Raw genomic sequence first — 22791 nt, 5'->3', positions numbered from 1 at the left:
TGACTGTGAGTTAATGTGATTTGGATACAAATCATGGATAGAAAGCTTTGTTGTGACAAAATATCTGATATCACTTTATATGACAGATTTAATGGCAGCTGATTGTAGTTCCTCTTGCTTCACTGGATGTTTATGTGAGACAAGACCAGGGAACATTAGATTTTAAGTGCACCCAAACTTGAACCCAGAGCTGTAACAGAGGAGCTTTGTCCTGAGAAGCTGCAGGCTCTAATACAATAAGATAATTGATGGGGACGCTCAACTGTGCTGGATTCATGCAAGTGGAGCACGATCAACATACTTTTCTGAAATGTTTGCATACCTGAATTGCTTAAGATTAGAATATTGTGGGTGCCTGAATTATTCCTATTTTAGTTATTCTAATGTCATAAGAATCCTGAATTTCATTCCATGAATTGGAGGCTATCTTAATGTCCAATACTTTGATGGCAGTTTCAACTATGAATGCCATCAACTACATCTCTATGACACCAAAATTGTTTTCTTCCCTTTGTGTTGTTTTGTCCCATGACAAAACTGATTCATCCTTAGAAAAAACACAAGGCAAAACTTGATGAAAGTGTCATCAACAGATTGTGTTAAAATGTGCGAGAATTCCAAAAACAATTACTTTGGATCAGATTTCCTGAATTTGTATAGAGGTAGATTTGTGTCTTTATTATTCAATAAAAAAAAAGTTGCTTCAATCAAATAAAAAGTTGCTTCAATCAAAACATATATTTTCAATCGATGAAAAAGTCACTTCAATCAAAAAAAAAAAAAAAAAATGTGTTTGAATGCAGACATAAATTTGAAACTCAAAAAAATGTATTTGAAAACTATTTTTCTTTGATTGATTTTTTTTTTTTTTTTAATTTAAGTCAAGTTTTTTTTTTGATTGAAACAACTTTTTTGATTGAAGTCATAATTTTAAGTTTGGACCACATTTTGGCTAGGCATTTGTGTCTTTATTATTCAATCAAAAAATAAGTTGCTTCAAACAAAAAAATATATACTGTATTTTCAAAAGAAAAATCACTTCAATCAAAAATTTAAAAAATTCAATCGTAGAAAAAAAGGTTTGAATGTGAAAACATATTTGAGACTCAGAAATTCGCATTTGAACACTTCATTTTTCATTGAAACTGTTTTCTTTGATCGAAGCAATCTTTTTTGTGTTTGAGCCATATTATGGGTAGGACATTTGTGTCTAAACCATTCAATCCCAATAAAAGTTGCTTCAATCAAAAAAACTATTTTTGATCAAAGAAAAATACCTTTTGCAAAAATACTTTGAAAATATTCATTTTATTTGAAATGTATATATATTTTATTGACGTGTCACTTTTTCTGTATAGCAAAAAGTTTTAAACTTTTTTCTTTTTAAAGTGGAAAAAGTTTTGAAAGCATTTTTTTTCAAATGAATCATTTTGACATAAAGAGCCAACTTCAACGCTACTTCCGACATGTTTGAGTGGCAGGTGACTACGCCAATGGCATAAAAGCAGGACGTAAGAATAATGGCCACCAGGGCTCCAGAGTTCACGAGTTCGGGTGGTGTGTTTTCGTGGGGGCGAGGAGTGGCCACCCGTGTCAGACGTGCCTATAAGAGTCGGGAGATTCCCCAACCCCCCGAAGTCTGCCAGAGGATTACGTACGGGTCGCTTGGCTTTGTTCCTTTGCCACTTTGCCAGAGCGTTGGCTCCCCGCTCATTTGTCAACGGTAAGCGATTTTCATTGTTAAGGAACATTTTGTTGTGCTGTAACGATAATGCGGGGATTCTGGGATTGACAAACTAGATCTAACGCCATCGTTACTACTTGTTATACTTGTTTTGATACTTGTTGCTTGCTCTTGTGGTATTGTAATCAATAAATCTAATTTATTCTGCATTTTCTAATCAATAAACATCGTCTATTGAGCAAAAGTGTGCTGGTTGCTGACTCACCGCGAACCCGGAATTTTCGGAAAACACTTGCATTCTTGTTCAATAAATACAAACATAATTAGAATGACTACCACTCATCTGGGAAAATGTCATGTGGATACAATGTCTTAGACAATGGACATCTCAACACTTTGTTATGTACCCTATGTTGGCAATCAGAGCGGTCAAACATTTTCTCTAAGTCTTCACAAAGTTTTCACACACTGTTGTTGGTATTTTGGCCAGTTCCTCCATGTAGATCTCCTCTAGAGCATTGATGTTTTGGGGCTGTCTTTGGGCAACACCGACTTTCAACTCCCTCCACAGATTTTCTATGGGGTTAAGATCTGGACACTGGCAAAGCCACTCCAGTACCTTGAAGTGCTTCTTACAAAGCCAGTCCTTTCCACGGGCAGTGTGTTTGGAATCATTTTCATGATAAAAGACCCAGCCACGTTTCAGCTTCAATGCCCTTGCTGATGGAGGTTCACACTCAAAATCTCACAAAACACGGCTCCATTCATGCTTCCCTTCACACGGATCATCGAGAAATCTTGCTTGTCGTAGCTGACCAAATACAGTGGTACCTCAACATACGATCGCTTCAACACATGATCTTTTCGACATCAGACCTAAAATTTGACTCGCCATTTGTTTTTACATCAGACGACATGCTAAAAATACGACAACATGACAGCGCTGCAGACGGACGCACAGCGGATGTTCTTGTGAGAGAAATCAACACAGGTTTCAAAAAGGTTGGTACAAGTGGTGGAGCAAGGAAAAAGGAGACGCTTACCATTGAAATGAAGATGCAAATGATAGAAAAATATGAGCGTGGGGTGCGCATCCGTGAACTGGCTCAACAATACAGCCGTAGAATGTCTACGATCCTCCTCCGACCTCTGTTCGCCAGTCTTTATAAGTTAAGGTGACAATTATTATTGTGGTAACAACACCAAAGAAATCCCCAGCTTCGTCAGGTTTTTATTTATTTCAGAACTTGTCAAACACAACACGCCTACTGTCAGCCGCAGTTGACGGTGTTCTCAACAAAACATCAAAAGTGAAAGTTAACTATCAAACGCACCGCTCCCTCTCTCTGTCATGTCAGTGACGCGGTGCGTTCAGGTACAGCACGCAAAAAAACGTTTGCCACATTACAACCCGATTGGTTACATTATTACAGGAATTATTATTATGATTTTTATTATTATTCCGGTTTTTATTATTTTTTTTGTTGTGCTTTGTTTAATTGCCATTTGTAATGGAACCAGCAATATTTATAAAAGATTTAGTGTAGGTTTTTGGACTGTGGAACGAATTAATGGAATTATAATGTATTCTTATGGGAAAATCCTGCTCGATATACGACCATTTCGACTTACAAACAACAGGGGTTCCCCTACATATTACATATTATTGTGGCGCACCGCCACACCAAAATAAAAGCTGCCACGCCGTGCAAAGCAGATGTTTAAAAAAAAAAAAAATTAAGGCCATTTCAAACTAGCGGCAGCCTAGTGTGAAGGGTTGAGCGGCAACCTATTAATTGTGTATTGTAATGTCCGTAGCTCTGCGAGGCCCCCTTAAGAGACGATCGGAGGAGGAGCTGTGACGTAGAGGGAAGCAAGATAGCGGTCGCATGTCACGGAAGCCCGCTGTTATTTTGTTATTGTTTTTCTTTATTATTGTTGCCACAATAAAGTGGGTTAAGCCAATACAGACTCCTCTCCTTCTTCCCCCATCCAGGGCATTACAGTATTTTGGATCGGACATTTTGGCGAAAGTAAGCAGTGGACGGCCGTCTTGGACGGAACGGCAAGTTTGAATAAAATTGCGCCGAGAGGCGGGGAGAGCGTTTGTGTGGAAATGTAGATTAAGAACAACAACAACAAAAATATTCACCTTCTCACCGAAACAAGTAAATCTCTTTACACGGCAATTAGAATGTCCCCCTACTCCTTGAAATGGATCCATTACAAGGGCGTAGGTTTGGTCTCAATATTGGTAGGGACGATATGACAGCATAACCTCCATGTACACTTTTTGCTGGGGACGGACATTACCGTAATAAGACCCAACAGATTGGGTGAACGGGGGTCAGGGCTACATTTCTCACCACCAATTTGAACCTAATTAATTGATAGGCTAAATGATCAATGCAAAAATAAATCTGTTTTGACATACCAGCTATCACACTGCAAATTTAGAACGTTTTAATGTGATGATTTTTCTGAAATCTATTCGAATAATTTCCTCCATCTTGTTTTGAGTGTTAAAGACTAGTTAACAGATTAATGGGTCAGAAGATTATGCAATTTACTTTAGGTAAATATTACAATTTGTTCTTATTAAGCCCATACATCCAATTGCTGGTCATTTTTCACCAAAATCAAGGGGAAAAAGGCTTTCAAATAATGTTTTGAACAATATCACTTGTTGAATTAAGAACATTCCTGATGAAAAAAAAGTTTTGTTTTTTTTTGCTTAAAATAAGTGTGTTAAAAAATAGCTATCTAAAAATAATCTTATTTCAAAAATCTGAGTAAAATTTAGTTGAAGCACTGGCAGATAATTTCACTTATTTCTAGTAGATTGAAAACAAGCGAATTTAGTCAACTGCCAAAAAAAGTGGTGTCAGTGTAAGTATGAACATAAGGACAGTAATTCACTTAATAATGGTAGGGTCAATTCTATCCTTACAAAATATGTGAAGACAATCTAAATGACCTCTATAACTGAATTCATTATATAATGCAAAAAGGTTGCTTAAAATTTGGTGGGGACAATTTGAGCATCCTGAAAACGTTCCTATAGAAACCTACGCCATTGGTCCATTAACAGAAGTATTATTATTGTTGTGTTAATGTAGTACATATTAGGGCCAAATAAAGGGAAAAAGTAGGACTATGAAATGTAAGTCATACTATTGCTACGAGAAAAAACAGTAGTATTATTACTAGAGCTGGGAATCTTTGGGCACCTAACGATTCGATTACAATTCAGAGGCTCCGATTCGATTATAAAACGATTATTGATGCACCCCCCCCTCCTTTTATTTTTTATTTATTTATATATATATATATATATATATATATTTTTTTTTATGTTTTGTACATTAGTTCCAAAATTGTTCAAAAATCCTCTCAGGCTAAACCAAACTACTATTTCAGTATCAAGTTAACAGAAACAAATATACAAAAATAACAGTAAATAAAAAACTCCAGTCCCCATTCCGTATCAGCAGCTTTAAACTACATTCAATTAATTTAATGTTGTGAATCAACTGTTACAGTTGTTAAAATTGCTCCCGTTATTCCATAATTTCCCTTCTGTCTACTTTTGTCAAAGTTTTAAAACTATTTCATCATTTAAAGATATTCCAGACAAGATTCTGCCAATTTAGGAGTATTTTAGATAAAAAGTTAATTAGGTTCGCTACAACAGAGCCTCCTAGAGAGGTCTACTGCTTTAAGATGGCGGCTGTTTACTTCCGCGGGAAAGTCTGTTATTAAGCATCTCTGTTCGATAATACAAGTTCTAACAGTGACGTCGTCTGTCATTTTGCATCTAGATCAATATGGCATGTTGTGTTTGCACATTTTCTGTGCTGCTGTCGTGTCCGTGCGTGCTTAATTCAAGTAGTGTTCATTTATCAGTTAGCTATTTTTAGTAGCCGCATTAGCAGCGACCGGATAAAAGTAGCCTTAAGTGTTGCTATTCACCATCCGTGCTTTTAAAGATTGTTTTTAATATTCTCTCGCTGCAGTCACACTATCAACCATATTGATTGATGACACCTGAAAGACAGCTACCAAAGAAAACGTGCAACAGTTACCTTTTAAAACCCCTTTGTTCGCCGAGGGCAAATGGTGCAGATGCTTGCTCGGTCGGTCCCTCGGCATTTGGACTTGGAGTCCCCGCCAAACATTGGTGACTACTGTTTCCAGGTCATTGCTAAACTGTGGGTACAGATTAGTAAACTGTGGGCACAGTTTAGTAATCTGTGGGTACAGTTTAGTAATCTGTGGGTACAGTTTAATAATCTGTGGGTACAGATTTTTAAACTGTGGGTACAGATTACTAAACTGTACCCACAGATTACTAAACTGTACCCACAGATTAGTGAACTGTGGGTACAGATTAGCTATGATTTTTTATTTTTTCTATCCTGGCACCCGGGGGGCTCCGTACTTTCCGGTGTGCATTCCGCATTTTTTGGGGAGGGGAAAAACTGTTCAACTTTTGTTTGTTTTAACCTGAAGATAACGCAGAGGGCACACTGAAATATTACCACAATTATTTTGAATGAAAGGCACACATAGCCACAGTAACAAAAATTAAGTATACAGTATTAATTTTATTGTATACTACAATATGTAAAACTTTATAATATTAAATAACTAACATTAGTGCAGTCATGGATTACAGTAAACAGGCCAGTGGTGTTTCCATATATTTTTTATTATATTATGTATATACAGGATATATGTATATATTTTCCCTAAGTGGGAGCTTCCATGATCCTAATAAATTTAATAATAATTTTAAAAAATATATAATTATTTCAATTATTTTATTAAATAATAATGCGCGTTGATGCGACGCACATAAAGGCAACTTCCATTTAAAAATTCGTTAGAGAGTTGTATGGACTTACAAAACGCTAGCTTCTTGTTTCTTGTTGTCTTCGAAAATTATACTTGGGTGACGGCGCTTCAAGTGTTCGTTAATAGCCGAAGTGCTACCGTGGTATGCGAGCCCAGCTTAGCAAAGAGTACACACAGTGGCACCCTCCATATTTTCCTTGATATAATTCCAGGCTCTGGCTATTCTGGTCCGCTTTTTTGGCTTTATGCCGCTTTCACGTGTTACCATCTCTGCCCTTTTTGGAAATTGGCGGTGTTTTCAACTCCTCACCGGCGATTCACTTGGCTCGTTGTCGTCGGTTCGTCTGGGTTCGTCCGATTTCCTCCTCGGGAAGGCGTCGGCGTGTATAAAAACACCGAGAGGCGTCGGATGGCTCTTTAAGGATACTTTTATTGACCAAAATAAAAACGTGGGGGATGAAGTCACTCAACTCGGCGCTACCCGCGCACTTTTCCAACTCGCCGATCTCGCTCCCTCTCTCTCTCGCTCGCTCGCCCACTTTCTTCCTCTTTTCTCAATCTGACAACGCTGGTCACATTGAAATAACAGCGGCCCCCTTGGGGGTGCAGTAACATGTATCTTGTATCGGTAACTTGTATCGCGAGCGCCTGCCATTCTAAACTTTATCCGCATGTAATTTTTTTCAACCCGTCATTACCCGTCGACGGTATGTTTTGCCCGTCGACGCATTTACATCATCGATGACGTCGACAACGTCGACTAGTCGGAACAGCTCTACATATATATGATATCTACTGTAGCCGTATGTTTGTAGCAACTAGCAACTGGGCGTTGTTTGTAGCGCCTGTCGGCCGAAGTCAAATATTATTGTTTTTTTATCTAGCGGCATGAGTTGAACATGATATTTACTCTCGGTCCGTTCCTCATTGCGTCCCAAAGACCACGCTGCCTGTGTTTTACATCCGCTTTACCTTGTATAATTCAATAATCGGAATTTGGATGTTTGTGAATCGTTCTCGAATCTTCCAATCGCAAATAATCTAAGAATCGGAAATTTCGCACGCCTTTACTTATTACGTAGGGTAATGTAACTGTAATCAGCAACGCATTTTACGTACATGAACCGTAGCTGAGAGCTACGACATTAGCCTGGCTCATGAAATATTTCAAATAGATCTTTGTTATGGTTCTTTTTGGGAAACAAAATGAGAAGAAAAAAAAAAACAGTCATGATATGATCAATTTTGCCGTAGCACAACATGGTGAGGCAGTCCGACTCCGATGCAGCCCACCACCACAGCTTCAAAAAACCCTAGGGGAAACACTGAACAAGGTCCAGGAACGAATTAACTTCGTATGTAGAGGTACCACCGTAATCTAGAAATACAATAGCATTGCTAAAGGAAACAAAAATATATATGTTTTATACTTTGCAACACTACCAGAAAAAGATGAGGAAGTACTGTAAACAGTACAGTGCTGTATAACATGTTTGAAACTTTTGTTGGAAAATAAATAAATAAATAAATAAATAAATAAATGAATAAATAAAAACATTTTGGTATGGGATTGGGACTGTCGGTAGATTCTCAAAATCAGGTGACATGGATGCAAAAATATGCGATGGGGACATCCCTAGTTACTTTAAGGCCGTGCTGCTGAGTCCTACACTAACTTAGCAAGCTCAGTAAAAAATTAAATTAAGAGCATTTCAACTCAATGACAACGGCATGAACTTTGATGTGAGGCTTTGTTGTTTCAAAACAGAGCAGCATCTATTGATGGGACAGCAAGGTTCAAAAACAAACGCTCCCGTAAAAGTGAGGCCTACCCTTTCTGATGGGATTTCTATGGTGATAGAGAAAAGCAGCAAGTGCAACAATATGAAGAGGTGGGCCACCACAGGACAGTAGCAGATGGTGCTGACCAAACCGCTCATGCCGCCACAGAGGTCAATGACATGGGGAGCGACATTGTTCTTTATACACAAGAAAGCTACAAAGAGCCGACGAGTGGCTAGATTAAGAGTCGTTAAATTACAGACTAGGGGCACTACCCTTAAACAAGTGAGCAACACCTCTATTTGTTTGTTTTTCTTACCTCTGTGCCCAACATCTTCCCCCTGAGGAAAAAAACATTGGGAAATTAGGCAAAACAGATTTGCATATGGTATGAATTTATGGTTTGGAATTTAGCGATAGCTTGATATTTACCAGGAAGTAATGCATAGACGACTCTGGCGGGTACACAATGAAATGTCGCAGGGTGAAGCCAAATCCTTGAGAAGTGCGACGTAAGAGCACCGTTTTGGGTCTCGGCCATGAGAAGGACTCTTCTTCTCTGGGGTCCAAGCCTCTCCATTCGGGACAGTCATTCTATAAAAAGAGCAAGGTGATAGCTGAATCACATATTCTGATCACGTAGCCTCGGATTAACTACATTTTATAGTGTTTAGATCATGGTAAATAGTGAATGGAGAGTACTTATACATTGATCCCTCGCTACTTTGCGCTTCAAAGATCGCGCCCTCAGTTCATCGCAGATTTTTTTTTCAAAAAAAAAAAAAAAAATCCAAGATTTTATTGAGATGTTCCCTTCCAATCACATACAGCCTCTCACTTATGGAGGACCAGGAGTGCAAAAATTAAATAAATAAATAAATAAAAACACAAATGAATTATTAAACGTGTCATTAAAATGCTTCTATTTCAATACTTATTTATTTCAATTTTTATATATTTATTTCAATTTATATTTAATTATTTCAATATGCATTTCTATTTTTATTTATTTCAACATTTATTTTTTCCAGTATATATTGATTTATTTCATTTATTAATTTATTTCAATTTTTATTCATATATTTCATTTATTTCATTATTTATTTAATTGAAAATTGATTTATTTCACTTTTTATTTATATCATTCTTGCACTACTGTTTCCCTTGTACCGCATGAAATAATTTTAGCCGTCATTGACTCGTCAAACTCGGTGGGCGGGCGTGAACTACCCGAGGTTTGAGTTGAGCGAGTCAAACTACATGGCTCTGGAGTCGAGCTAGTGCTCTTTCCTTCCCAACATGGCAGCAATTGCAGAGGTTCCGCATGAGCTTTCTTGGGATTTAATAGCAGGCATGTAAGACTTAGCAGAACACGCTGACACAGGAAATTCGGACCTTGAGCACGTGGCTTACAAAACACAGCGGTTTATCGCGAGAGAGAGCTCAAAACTCATGATTACCAAAATAAATGTAGAAACATAGAAAATATTTTTTTTAAAAAACGATTACAGCAATAAAAGAACGGGCATTCTAGTGCTGTGACTACATTTTCTGCGTGCTATTTGTAACCGGTGTTCTGCCAAAAATTCTACATGGCCAAACATCCTATCAATGCCCAGTGCGCATGCACACATCAGTTAAAAGCAGCGAGTACTTACTAGTTTCATCTTTATTGAGTCATTTTTTACCTTTCCATTGCCTCAATATACTTTTGGTGCGTGTTTTCCTCTGATAGCTTTTAAGTAGGGTTGTTCCGATCATGTTTTTTTGCTCCCGATCCAATCCCGATTGTTTTAGTTTGAGTATCTGCCGATCCCGATATTTCCCGATCTGATTGCTTTTTTTTGCTCCCGATTCAATTCCATTTTTTCCCGATAATTTTTCCCGATCATATACATTTTGGCAATGCATTAAGAAAAAAAAAAAGAATAAAACTCGGACGAATATATACTGTACATTCAACATAGAGTACATAAGTACTGTATTTATTATGACAATAAATCCTCAAGATGGCATTTACATTACTAACATTCTTTCTGTGAGAGGGATCCACGGATAGAAAGACTTGTAATTCTTAAAGGATAAATGTGACTTTGTATATTGTGACTAAATATTGCCATCTAGTGTATTTGTTGAGCTTTCAGTAAATGATACTGTAGCCATGCCCAAATGCATGATGGGAAGTGCAACCATGACTGTGCGTAGTGCTACCAATTGATATATCTTCTCTGCGTTGGGAAATAACATAGGTTGTTAAGAAAAAGATCAATTATTACCTTGCTTCCCCACATTGCTTCCCACGATATTTCTAATCGTAGGGAGAGGGATTGTAAGGCTTTAGCCAATTAAAACAAGGCTCCAAAGGCTGCCAAAATTCACTCTACTCATTTTACGCTGCCTTTTAGCTCTCTATATAGGTAAAACGGCGCCATTACAGATTGAGCGCGACAATGCGTGAGTGGGTCGTTCAGCGCATGCATTAATTGTGTTAAATATTTTAAGATGATACATTTTTTTAAAAATTAATTACCGCCGTTGTCGGGATAAATGTGATAACCCTACCTTAAGCCTAAACTAAAGACTCTGGATGAGTGTAACATACAGTGTTATGTCTGTAACGTTAAATACAATTACAAAACGATTTAATTAAAAAATATATGTATATATATTAAAAAAAAAGGCATGTCCGATATTTTTTTGCCGATTCCGATACTTTGAAAATGACGTGATCGGACCCGATCGATCGGCATCTCTACTTTTAAGCATTGTGTTTTCTTGTGGTAGCTTTAAAGTTGAGTGTTGATCTGTTGACCACATCAGCTACATAGTGTATCTAAACCACCCTTATTTGATATCATTATATTTAAGTATTTTCTGAAGGCATTTTTTCGTACCTTCTTTTTGTATGCATCCAAACAACAAGCTGAAGGTGTCTTTGGGTGTCAAATTCGCCATTGGTAAGATGTTTCGCTGGTGTCGGACATTTTGGCAGAACACCGGAAAAACCTTGTATGTTAGGACTGTCATAAATTGAGGACCCTTTATATTCTAGTAAGAAGGTATCTTGGTTACTCTGCATCCGGGGTCAGGTCCACAACCGGACCACGGCACACCTCTCTGTGGACCCACGGAAAAGAAAAAAAAAACGAGAAAAAAAACACTTTTTTTCCAACATACATCATTTGTATGAATCGCCGATCTATCGCGATGCACTACGATTCTATCGCTAAATTGTGTTTCGTTTTTAGTCAAATATATTCCATGTTCTCACTTCTGTTGTCATCTCAATGGCAACAATGCGCTAATTGGCTGAGAGAGAGCCTGTGTGGATGCGCTGATTGGCTGAGAGAGCCTGCATGCTACCAGCTAGCTGGACGGACCGCAGCAGTGTCAGCAACCTCAAACACGAGTCGCACCCTGCACTTTGCAATCTGTTTGTACACGCTGTTGTGTACTTTATTTTTCATTCAAGAACGTGAGTCATACTGTGTCCAAACGTGATTTACTTATTTCCCCGTGTTTCCCCGGCACTCTAGCTGCAACACGGAAAAGTTCGAGATCAAAACGTTCACTAACACCACACATGCCACCAGTAGAAGACCGAATCTAACAAAATGGCATGCTCAAAGTTGACCAAGAGAAGAAAAGTGGACAACGAAAATCGCTGTTTCAATGAGGAATGGAAAGACAAATATGTGAAAATTTTACCATTTGTAAGTACCAAAGCTATGTGCTTAATATGCTTAAAGACAGTTGCTCTGATGAAAAGTGAAAATGTGAAGCTCCATTATGTTAAAGAGCACAGCTCTTCTGACGAGAAGTTTCCTCCTAAATCAGAATTGAGAAGGCAAGAAAACAACAGGTTGAAGCATCCATATCAAGAGTCAAGCAACATTGTTTAATCTATGACAACAACAAATTACAACGGAGTGCTCACTCAGAGTGTCATGGGTGTTGGCTAAACATAAGAAGCCGTTCTCTGATGGAGAAATAATAAAAGTATGACTGAAGTGATGACAGCAATGTTCAAAGGGAAAGAAAAGGAGGAAATGACAAAAAAAATTCAAATCTCACTCTCAGATTTATCAACCACAAGACTCACTGAAGTACTGGCTGATGATGTGAGTAAACAGCTTTGTGACCCCCAAATGCCATTTCTCTCATAGAGCAGTGTTTTACAGTTAAAATTACTGTGTCAGTAACTGTTATGTTTGCACCTCAATGACAGAGCTTGTCATTTATGTTCTGAACAAGTGAACATGTATTGTACTACTTGCACGTTTTCTTTTTTGTCCATCAGTGTTTTACAGTTCCAAAATGTGCTGTCAATAGTTATTGTTTGCACCTTAATGACAGATCTAGTCAATTATTTAGTGTACATGTGTAAACATTGTACTTGCATTTTTTTTAAATTTATTTATTTTTTTGTTATTTTAAGTCAAAAAAAAGTTTTGTTGATTATTTTTATTTAACCAGAGTGTACATTGTATTTTTGTTTGGTCAAAAGAAAACTACCTTTAGCACCTTCGACCTGCCTTGTACTTGACCGACAATAATAAATGGACCATGCTTGTATGAAAAAAAAATAATTGTGGACCTTCAAGATTTGTATTTGAGGACCCCTGCTCTACATAAACACATGTCAGGTTCTTAGCCTTTAGTGTTTACACTCAAGGTTCAGTCACGTCCCATTTGCACAGCTGGAGAGTGAAGCACATGAACATTTAAGGGAAACACATTGAACACCCACCTTTGGGGGAGTGTTTACTTACTGACTACTTACCATTTACAAACGTCACGCCTTAGTGGTATCAAGTGTGCAGTAACACTGCCTCTTTCCACACTCTAGTCCCATATCATATTCCATGCTATTAGCTTCAGGAAACACCTCTGTTCTACCCTGTATTTCCACAGTAAAAAAAAAAAAATCCTCATCCATTTTATCTCATCAGTTTTCCCCTCCCCCTAGAAACGTAGACTTTCCCTTCTGTGTGAAGAATTTGATGAGCTTGCGTTGATGCCCTCTGCCTGAGCAGATTGCCGGGGTGATAATGGAACAGAATCACATCAAAATTTCACACAAACAGTCAGACGATAAACGTTTCCATTGTGTTATTGATTGATCACACAAATGAACTCAAGACTGTGAAAAAGGAATCAATGTCTAGAGCGGCCCTTTTTCATTGACACAGCTGTTGCAGGGGAGAAGTGAATGCATGCAATAGTTTCAATAAAAAAAACGACAAAATGTTTGCTCAAAGCACCTTAAAAAGTGCAAGCCATGGCTGTGAGTTTCACCAGATAGAAACTGAACCCTTTCCGAACTAAATTGCTCAATTCGAAGTATACAAACACAAAAGCATTTATTAAATGCATCCTTTTAATTATGATTTAATTCGAATTTACACCACGGAATAAGTAGAGTAGATTCACTCATGAATTGAGAAATCAGTTTTTATTTGTCCAGTCGTAAATAGTTTTCCACCAAAAGAAGGGTGACGTGACTACAGCAAGTAGCATTTTTTGGTCAAAGTAATCATGATAAATTCACCTTTCATATCTAATGTTGGCCTAATTGAATTTCTTAAGTGATACGCTGTTTTGTTTTATGTGGGGTTTGTTAAAAAATGTTTTTAAAAAAGTGACATTGCATGTTTTGTTACAATGTTTTCGATGTGGAGCTCTTCAATAATTCATACGGGAGATAATTTCCAACAACGTCAATCAAGGACATTTAGAAAAGCTCAACCTTGGCACAATGGCAGGTATTGCATGCCCAAGTGCCCAGTGTAACTTTTGTGCGCACACAGTGCTGGCCCTTATGACACTTGTGCCTGGCTGAGAAACACTACAGGTGCAGCTGACACCAAAGTGTTTTGGATGAAACTAGCTCAACCGGTTGTACAGTTTTACTACGTTCACTTGGTTTGAGATCAGAGTGCTTCACGTAAAAGCTAGTGCTTCTTGAGCTGTGGAATCTTTCGTGCCATGAAAACAATGTTAATCCGAACTTAGAAAGGCACTTCTAGAAGGAGGACAACAGATCATGTGGATAACTGAAATGCCGACAAATGAGTCTCCGGAGTCAGATTTTGCAGGAAGCTCATATGCTCATTCCATATCCTTCTGATCTTAAGATGGAGACAGCAGACCCGGGTGGGGCGGCTGTTGTGCTCCTCGCATGCTGAGCAGTGTTATCATAGACACGTGCATTTAGTTAATACTGTTGTGACATTCCAGCTCAATGGATCCCAGACATTTCTCTCCTTCTCTGGACCCCAAACTTCCTCCTGGCTCAGTTTCATCAAATGGGGGGAGGGCTACATATTCAACAGGGAAAGGGTCACATCACAGGACACACCCACCATAACCTGAATCACAAGAATGCCAGTGTGTAATTTGCACTGGGTTAAATAACCCAGAGTTTAACTACTGAATTCAATAATACCTACCTTGTAGAGGAGGAACAACAAATTTTAAGAGTACAGTGGTACCTCTACATACGATCGCTTCGACACACGAACTTTTCGACATCCGACGTAAAATTTGACTCGCCATTTGTTTCTACATCCGACGACATGCTCGAAATACGACGACAATGGCAGCACCGCAGACGAATGCACGGCGGATTTTCTTGTGTGACAAATCAACACAGGTTTCAGAAAAGGTTGGTACAGGTGGTGAAACAAGGAAAAAGTTGACACTTACCTTCTAAATAAAGATGCAAATGACAGAAAAATATGAGCGTAGGGTGGGCATCCGTGAAATGGCTCAACAATACATCTCCACGGTCCTCCTCCGACCATCGTTCGCCAGTCTTTATAAGTTAAGCTGACAATTCTTATTGTGGTAACATCTCCAGAGAAATCGCCAGCTTCGCCACGTTTTCAGCATTTCTTTCACAACTTATTCAACACAAAACGCCTGCTGTCTGCCGCAATTGACGATGTTCTCAAGAAAGCATTGAAAGCGAAAGTAAACTTTCACCCGCTCCCCTCCCTCTTTGTCACGTCAGCGCCGTGGTGCCTTCAGGTACAGAAAAAAACGTCCGCCTTATTAGAACCCATTTCGTTACACTATTAAAGGAATTATTATTATTATTATATTATTAATCCGATTTTTATTTATTATTTATTTGTTTTGCTATATGTAATTGCCATTTGTAATAGTACCAGCAGTATTTTTTAAGGATTTAGTGCAGGTTTTTGGGCTGTGGAACGAATTAATGGAATTATAATGTATTCCTATGGGAAAATCCTGCTCGTCATACGACCATTTCGACTTACAAACAAGCTCCTGGAACGGATTAACTTCGTATGTAGAGGTACCACTGTATATTCGAGAAATTTGACGGTTTAATTTGTTCCACATGATAAAACCCAATGGTCAAAAAGGCCACAATCACACCTCCTGACATGATACTCTATTCGGATATTTTTGTTGATTCCAAACTTTTATGTAGCCGTTCACATGATAACAAAAAAGAAAAATGTGACTTCTAATGTGAATGGAATGCATTCCCGAAGTGACACAAATGCGCACAAAACAGGGGGTCATTTGGTAAAGTTTGTCTATAGAAGTAAATATGGCCCCAGGTTAGAGCAGGGCGGAAAACCGAAAATTTACCGTCACCGAAATTCTTAACGATGACCGACGTAAATTTGACCATGTCGGTAAATTCGGTAAATTAATAAAACAAGAAAATATAGTCTTTTCATCCCGCTTTGATTCTGTGTTGTTCGTCTATGTTCATTCCCCTTTAAGAATGCAGTGAATGTGCTTACGTAGGGAGTCACGTGATCATCAGGAAGCCAATCAAACAAAAGCCCGGTAAGCTAACGCTAGCAGCTAACGCTACAAGCAAAACGTGATGGAGTGTGGCTTAAGGGAGGTTCACCAAATTTTCAACCGACATTTAGTAGACTCTTGGTGGCATCCAGACGGGCTTTCACCCGCTGTCCTCCTTTGTTCTCACGAATTCCGGAGATGGTGCTTTCAGTGCTTTCTACTGGTAGCGAGGCTAACGCTAGCTAGCGGCTAACGCTACAAATGAACGTTATGGAGTCGAATAGCGGCTCTAACATTGTCGAAACGGCTGAACTTAATGAGTGGATTGGGCACGGACTGCATCTAGCAATTACTATGTGGCGTTATTTTGTATCTGTCTGTGTGTGATTCCTCTGATAGCTTTTGTGATGGTAAAGCATTCAGCATAAAGTAGAATCCAACGGCAAAACTTATAATGACCGAGAAATGGCCCCAGCTATTTTTATTGTGCGTGCATTTATTAAAAAATGCACTGGGGGGGGGGGGGGGGGGGGGATTGGGGCCTTAAACCATAAAGTAAACACTTGTATTTAATAATTATGTCACAGGAGCCATTAACAATAAGTTGTCTTTTTGAAGTGTACTGTTCAAGCTGCAAGTCATTTGTGTTACAATTACATGTTTGCACAGGCATATTGATTTTGACAATGTACATTGTTCAAGTCATACACGCCGTTATAAATGTTCATACTTGAATTCTTATTGCTTACAATACATTTTTATAAACTTAATGTTTAGACTGCATGTACAATTGTTAAATACAGTATATCAAATTGAATGCTGGTAAATAAATCAACAAGAAATAGTTAATCTGTATTTCATGCATTGATTCAGATTTTCAAATTATATAACAGTCCGCTTGGGCGAATTTATCGGCATTTATCGTTATCGAGATAAATCTGCTCAATTTATCGTGATACATGTTTAAGGCCATATCGCCCAGCCCTACCCCAGGTCTAAGTTTATTCGAGACACATTGTTTTTGCTTTATTAAATAATTATCCTATGGAGCCTGCCGCATAATTGGCAGCGCCTTTTGCCCGACGAGAGTGGTGGCCGTTGACGTATAGTTTGGATGAGCGCGGCATGAGCACCATACTACGCTTGAATCAGATAGATGTTCAATTCTTATCCACAGATGAAAGAAGCCTGGATCAAATTTAGAAATACAGTAACTGCTATTGTCCCGTTTACACTGCATGACAAAAAATATTGATCACATATGGAGACACACAAAAAAAGGGAATCAGAATTTGTTTGCAGTGTGACCAAAGCCAAACAGACTAGTCACTTTTGTGCAATAAAACATGTTGTTCACAGCCAGGCGTTAGTATCCATGCATACTGTATACAATATTTCTTACACAAACTACAGCTTTACTTCAATATTCACAAACATTCACAAATACTACAAAACTGGAGCCCTCTTTGTGTATAAAAACTGCATGACATAGCTCAGAAAAAGAGTAAAGTACACAGAACTAAAGTGTGAGGGAACCTGCATGTCTGTGGGCTGCTAGATTCTACACCACGGTCCATCCAAAGTGAACACTTGGCTGTGAAAAGTCTGAGCTAATGACATCGGGGCCACTAGAAGGCCGTCCCAGACAGTTTTGTAATGCAGGAGGAAAGTTTACTTTGGTTTAACTATACTTAGTCAGAGTACACGTAACTGACAATGTGCTTGCCACACCTCTAGTTGTAAAACACATATAGTGTTGGAGACTCCTGTCGGCAGATTTATTCAGGACAACAATATTGAAACATTAATTAAATGACTGAAAAGTACATATTAATATTTTGTAAGACAAGATTTGAAAAACTAACGGGTGGTTAAACAACAGAAAACATTCAAAGCTCAAATGTAAAATGGCTACATTTAGTCCGCCTAATGTGTTTTATTTTTGTACAGTTTATTATAACTTTTTCTTGTGGCGAGAGCTTGTGAAGCATTTTCACAGCCCAATTCTTCGTCATCAGACCAAGATGTACCTGTATTCCTCTGATGAGTGGTTGTCGTTTCCAATTTAAGCTACACTGTTGACTATAAGACGTGAATAAACCGTTGTTTTGCGATCAGAACCACTTTTCCCATTGTTGTTGATGTTTTATAAAAGGAAAAAGTAGTAAAATAAAAGTATCATCCATACAACTGCTTTTTTACTGTATCTTTTCACAAAAACTTTCACGCTTTTATAAGTTCAAGGCTGGACTACTGCAATGCACTTTATGTTGGCCTACCCAAGTCCTCGATCTCTCGGCTGCAACTTGTTCAAAATGCTGCTGCTCGATTTTTAACAGGTACACCTAGACGTGAGCATATTACCCCCGTGCTATCATCACTCCACTGGCTTCCAGTCCATTTTAGAATTGATTTCAAACTTTTACTGTTTGTTTTTAATTCTATTAATGGCCAGGCTCCATCTTATCTATCGGAAATTTTAACTTTTCGTAACTCTGGCAGGACTCTTCGCTCGACCGGCCAGCTTCTTTTAGATGTTCCAAGGTCAAAACTTAAACAGTGGGGAGACCGATCCTTTGCGGTTGCTGCCCCCAGACTGTGGAACAGCCTTCCCCCCGAAATCCGCACCACCACGGATGTAGGTCTTTTTAAGTCTCGGCTAAAAACACACCTTTTTAGACTCGCCTTTTACAAAGATTAGGATAGCCTGGTTTTATTAGCTTAAGGGCTTTTTTAATGTTTCTTTTCGATTTTATCGGTTTTATTGTTTTACTTGCTGGAATTTTATTGCGATGTGCTCTTTGTTTTATTTTATTTTGTAAAATGTCATTGTATAATATTTTCCTGCCTTTTATTTATCTTGAGCCATGTTTTGTTGTAAAGCACTTTGGGGGCCTTTCGGGTTTTGTAAAGGGCTATATAAATAAATTTGATTGATTGATTGATTGATTGAAAACTGGATTCCTTATTTCTTTTCTTTTTTTTTCCCCAAATGAAAAGATTTGGGTGAAAACCTGTGATAACTGTGGATATGTAATTTAAAAAAAACTAAGAAACAAACTCACCCTCATGAACGAGTTTCATCCGTCATTTGGTCGTCTTCCTGTTTACATAGTCATACGACTTAATAAAACTTTTCAAGATCACACAAAATGCTCTAAATTGGCTCTAACAGAGAAGTTGACTTATCGGACAACGGCTGACATTGAATCATTAGTGTTAGGAACGAGCTCATAGATAAGTACTACAGTATAACTGGGAGGAGCTGAGGATGACGTACGAGGTCATCATCCCAAAGGAGATGGGGAGAGGAAGGCGTCGGTGATAAGGAGGAATGAAGTAAAGCGCATCTAAATGTCACAGAAAATTTTTAAATTATTCTGTTTATGTACTGCGCTTTAGAATAGCGTCGATTGTTGTGAAACTCCTATACACACACACACACACGCACATATATATATGTATATACATATATATTAGGGCTGCAGCTGTCGATTATTTTAATAGTCGATTAATCGATAAACTAGTTAGTTCGAAAAATCGAGTAATCGGATAAGGAACATAAAAAATTAAAATACCTGAGCTCAGCTTCAAACGGTATAATAAAATAAATAAATGAGGATCTATGTACAACAAAAGAACAATTAGCTAACTTGCATAGTAAAAGTCTGCTAGGTTAAATGCTATAAAATGTTAACTTTTTTTTTTTTTTTTTTTACAATGGTCTTAACAAATGGTTCAGACACATATTCCCACAATAAAACGGCTAAATATACCTATAAACTAAATCACGAATGCATTAAAAAAAACATTAGCTCAAACAAAAACTTGGCTTATGTTGGTCTTAACAGGGAGAAGCTGGATTCAGCCACGTGAAATTAGGCAGACTAGAGGGTAGTGTATCCACCCAAATCAATAAAACTAAATGCAATCACTTTAAAAACAAACCATTACAACGCCACTTTAACTAAACGAAGACTCGAAGCAGCAAAATTTTATTTGAATCTTTTTTTTGTAATCGAATACTCGAGTTAATCGATTAATCGTTTTAGCACTTATATGTGTATACATATATATATATATGTGTGTGTGTGTGTGTGTGTGTGTGTGTGTGTGTGTGTGTGTGCGTGTGTGTGTGGTGGAAAACACAGAGAAGACTGACAAAAGCAGTTTCTGCTCTTGCACTCCTCTTTAAAAGAAACTGCTGTATTTTAAGCCAAAACAACAGTTGTGTTTGATAGAACAATATGTCTATATGCTGCCATATGCTGCCACAGCAGGTTCATGGCGCATTAAGCCCCCGAACTATTTTTAATTTGCCCGTTTTACCCTGAAAATCCCCGTTCACAGATGTCGCGCAACCGCTTTTGTTTCAACCCAGCCATAAAATGAAGGTAATTAATTATATTTATGATTCAAAATGTCTGTAATTTTTAGCTTGGAATCATTAATTGATGTCTAATATTTCGTAAAAAAAAAAAAAACGACTTAAAAAAATTATTCACTTGCATATTTTAAACTTTTAAACAAATTACGTCACAATGAAAAAAATGGTGTCTGTAAAAAAAGTCACGGATATTTACCTCATAACTATTGCTTAATTGTATTTTTTGTTTCTGTCGCATTTTTTCCGATATGTTAGATGATGAATAATCGATCCAAACAAAGAAAAATTGGAAAAAAGTGTTTAAAAAGGTAAATATATGAAAAAGAAAATCTCGACCACTCCTTGATGTCTGCGATTTCTGCATCGCGACCCTTGTTATATTACCATGTTTCACCCATAAAATCCCCCAAAAATCCAGGTGTGGCCATTCACAGCTGTGTCTTGACACTCAGTAATAACTGCTACATGGAGTTTTTGGATTGAAACAAGATAGGTACGCAATAATATCTCGTTAAAGTCATGGCGTCTGTAATTCTGCTCTCACGTGCTCTCACCTCCAGATAGGGTTACGCTGTTTAAAAAAATATTTATTTTTTTAAAATGCTCTCCTGTTCAAAATTTTTCTTCCCCCAGAAAATTGAGATTTTAAGATTTCCAATGATGTATCACACGTGCATATCGGACAATTTTGAAAGTTGGCTAAATTGGGGGTCTCAGAGCAGAACTTCAATTTACCTCAGTGTTTTCTGCCATATATACACACACACACACTGTATAAGGGGTGTGTATTGCCTCATATCTGCCGATCGATTTCTGTCTGAAACCATAGGTCACAATTTGATTCAATACCGATTAATCCCAATACTACACTTGAAGATGATGATTGAGATATTTGTAATATTGTATATCACTTTAGAAAAAACAAATAAAAATGGACATAGAAGCATAGGAGTAGTGTGACTTTTCGGAAGGGAGGAGGGGTGGGATATTAAACAAATAAATACCAAATATCCATCTTGCACCCTCAGGTGTAGTTTTGGCTAAGCAAAACAAAGGACTGTCTCCAAAATAATTTGAAATGTTAGGATTCTTGTTCATTCATTCACTTTTGCTGTTTTATTGCATTACAACTTTAATAGACATCATTTTACCAGCTAGGTCTTTATTTTAAATTCATATACAGTAGAGCTTAAACAAATACTCAAGTAACTCGACTTTAAAAAATTTTACTCGAATAATTTTATTCGCCTCGAGGAATCATTTAATTTTGCCAGCTCCAAGCGTCACGTTTTGCCCGGACTACTTTTAAATGCTGAGTGCAGGACAACGCGCTGAAGTCACGTGCGTAGAATGGGAAGCAATAATATCTTACTGCAGCCGACAGCTGCTATAAACTATGCCAACAATGCTACAAACTACGCCCGCATGATGCTAAGGTGGTAGCGTCTGATGCATCCCATAGATATCACCTGTATACGGAACTAGATGCAAACTCTGGACGGCATTAGCACAAGGATATACAAGCCCGTCGACGGGGGGGCAACCGGGTATGTTGTCTCGGGCTTCAGGACCATAGGGGCCCCTGAATGACCCTTAATTTATTTTACTTTAAATTCACATATTTCTTTATTATTTAAATCATTGTCTGATTAAATATGTTCTACTTGATATATACTTGAAAACTTTAACATGAAATATTTCAAATATATATTTTTTTCCTTTTTTTGTACAAGCCAAAATGAGCCCAAGTTTCAGACTGATCAAAATACCAATCTGAGCAAAAGACCGTAAGTACCCCACCCGCCATTGCTGAGGTGTGCTGCCCGAAGCACACAGCCAACAGCAGCTCATGTGAATTGCTTATTTCCACCAAAGACACACGTGTATGAATCGATACAGATTTTGAACAGATATGAGAATTGCAGGACATATCGTGATACGTCTCAGAATCCATTTATTACACCCCTAATAAATATATATATAATAATTAGTAAATCATGCTGAGAAAGTTAAAAAATCGTCTGACTTTAAATTAGGCCTGCACAATATATAGTCTGAACATCGCCATCATGATGTGCATCACAGCACGTGCGATTGTGTCAAAAAAAAAAAAAAAAAACTTTTGTTTTGCTTTTAAAGCAGCAAGTGTGCAAAGACATGGCCTCCTGGATCCCTTTTATATACAGCAATCTTCATCATTCACAGATGAAACGGTATTACATGAATACAATGTGGTCCAAACGGAGCTATTCAAGTCATCCGATGAAAATCCTTCTAGTTTTAATATTGCAAC

At 37.8% G+C, this 22791-nt stretch overlaps 1 protein-coding gene across 1 annotated transcript in view; it reads right to left on the bottom strand.

Moving 5' to 3' along the window:
• arhgap21b (Rho GTPase activating protein 21b) overlaps positions 1 to 22791 on the bottom strand; it is a 73208-nt gene that overhangs the window by 34398 nt on the left and 16019 nt on the right. The window contains exons 3-4 of the mRNA XM_057857731.1: positions 8756 to 8917; positions 8643 to 8664 (exon numbers count right to left, since the gene is read on the bottom strand). Coding sequence (XP_057713714.1) covers positions 8643 to 8664; positions 8756 to 8917 — 184 coding nt within the window. The remainder of the gene's footprint in view (positions 1 to 8642; positions 8665 to 8755; positions 8918 to 22791) is intronic.

The sequence above is a fragment of the Corythoichthys intestinalis genome, chromosome 14, assembly GCF_030265065.1.
Source record: "Corythoichthys intestinalis isolate RoL2023-P3 chromosome 14, ASM3026506v1, whole genome shotgun sequence".
Taxonomy (NCBI): domain Eukaryota; kingdom Metazoa; phylum Chordata; class Actinopteri; order Syngnathiformes; family Syngnathidae; genus Corythoichthys; species Corythoichthys intestinalis.
This window is presented reverse-complemented; position numbering and strand designations above follow the sequence as displayed.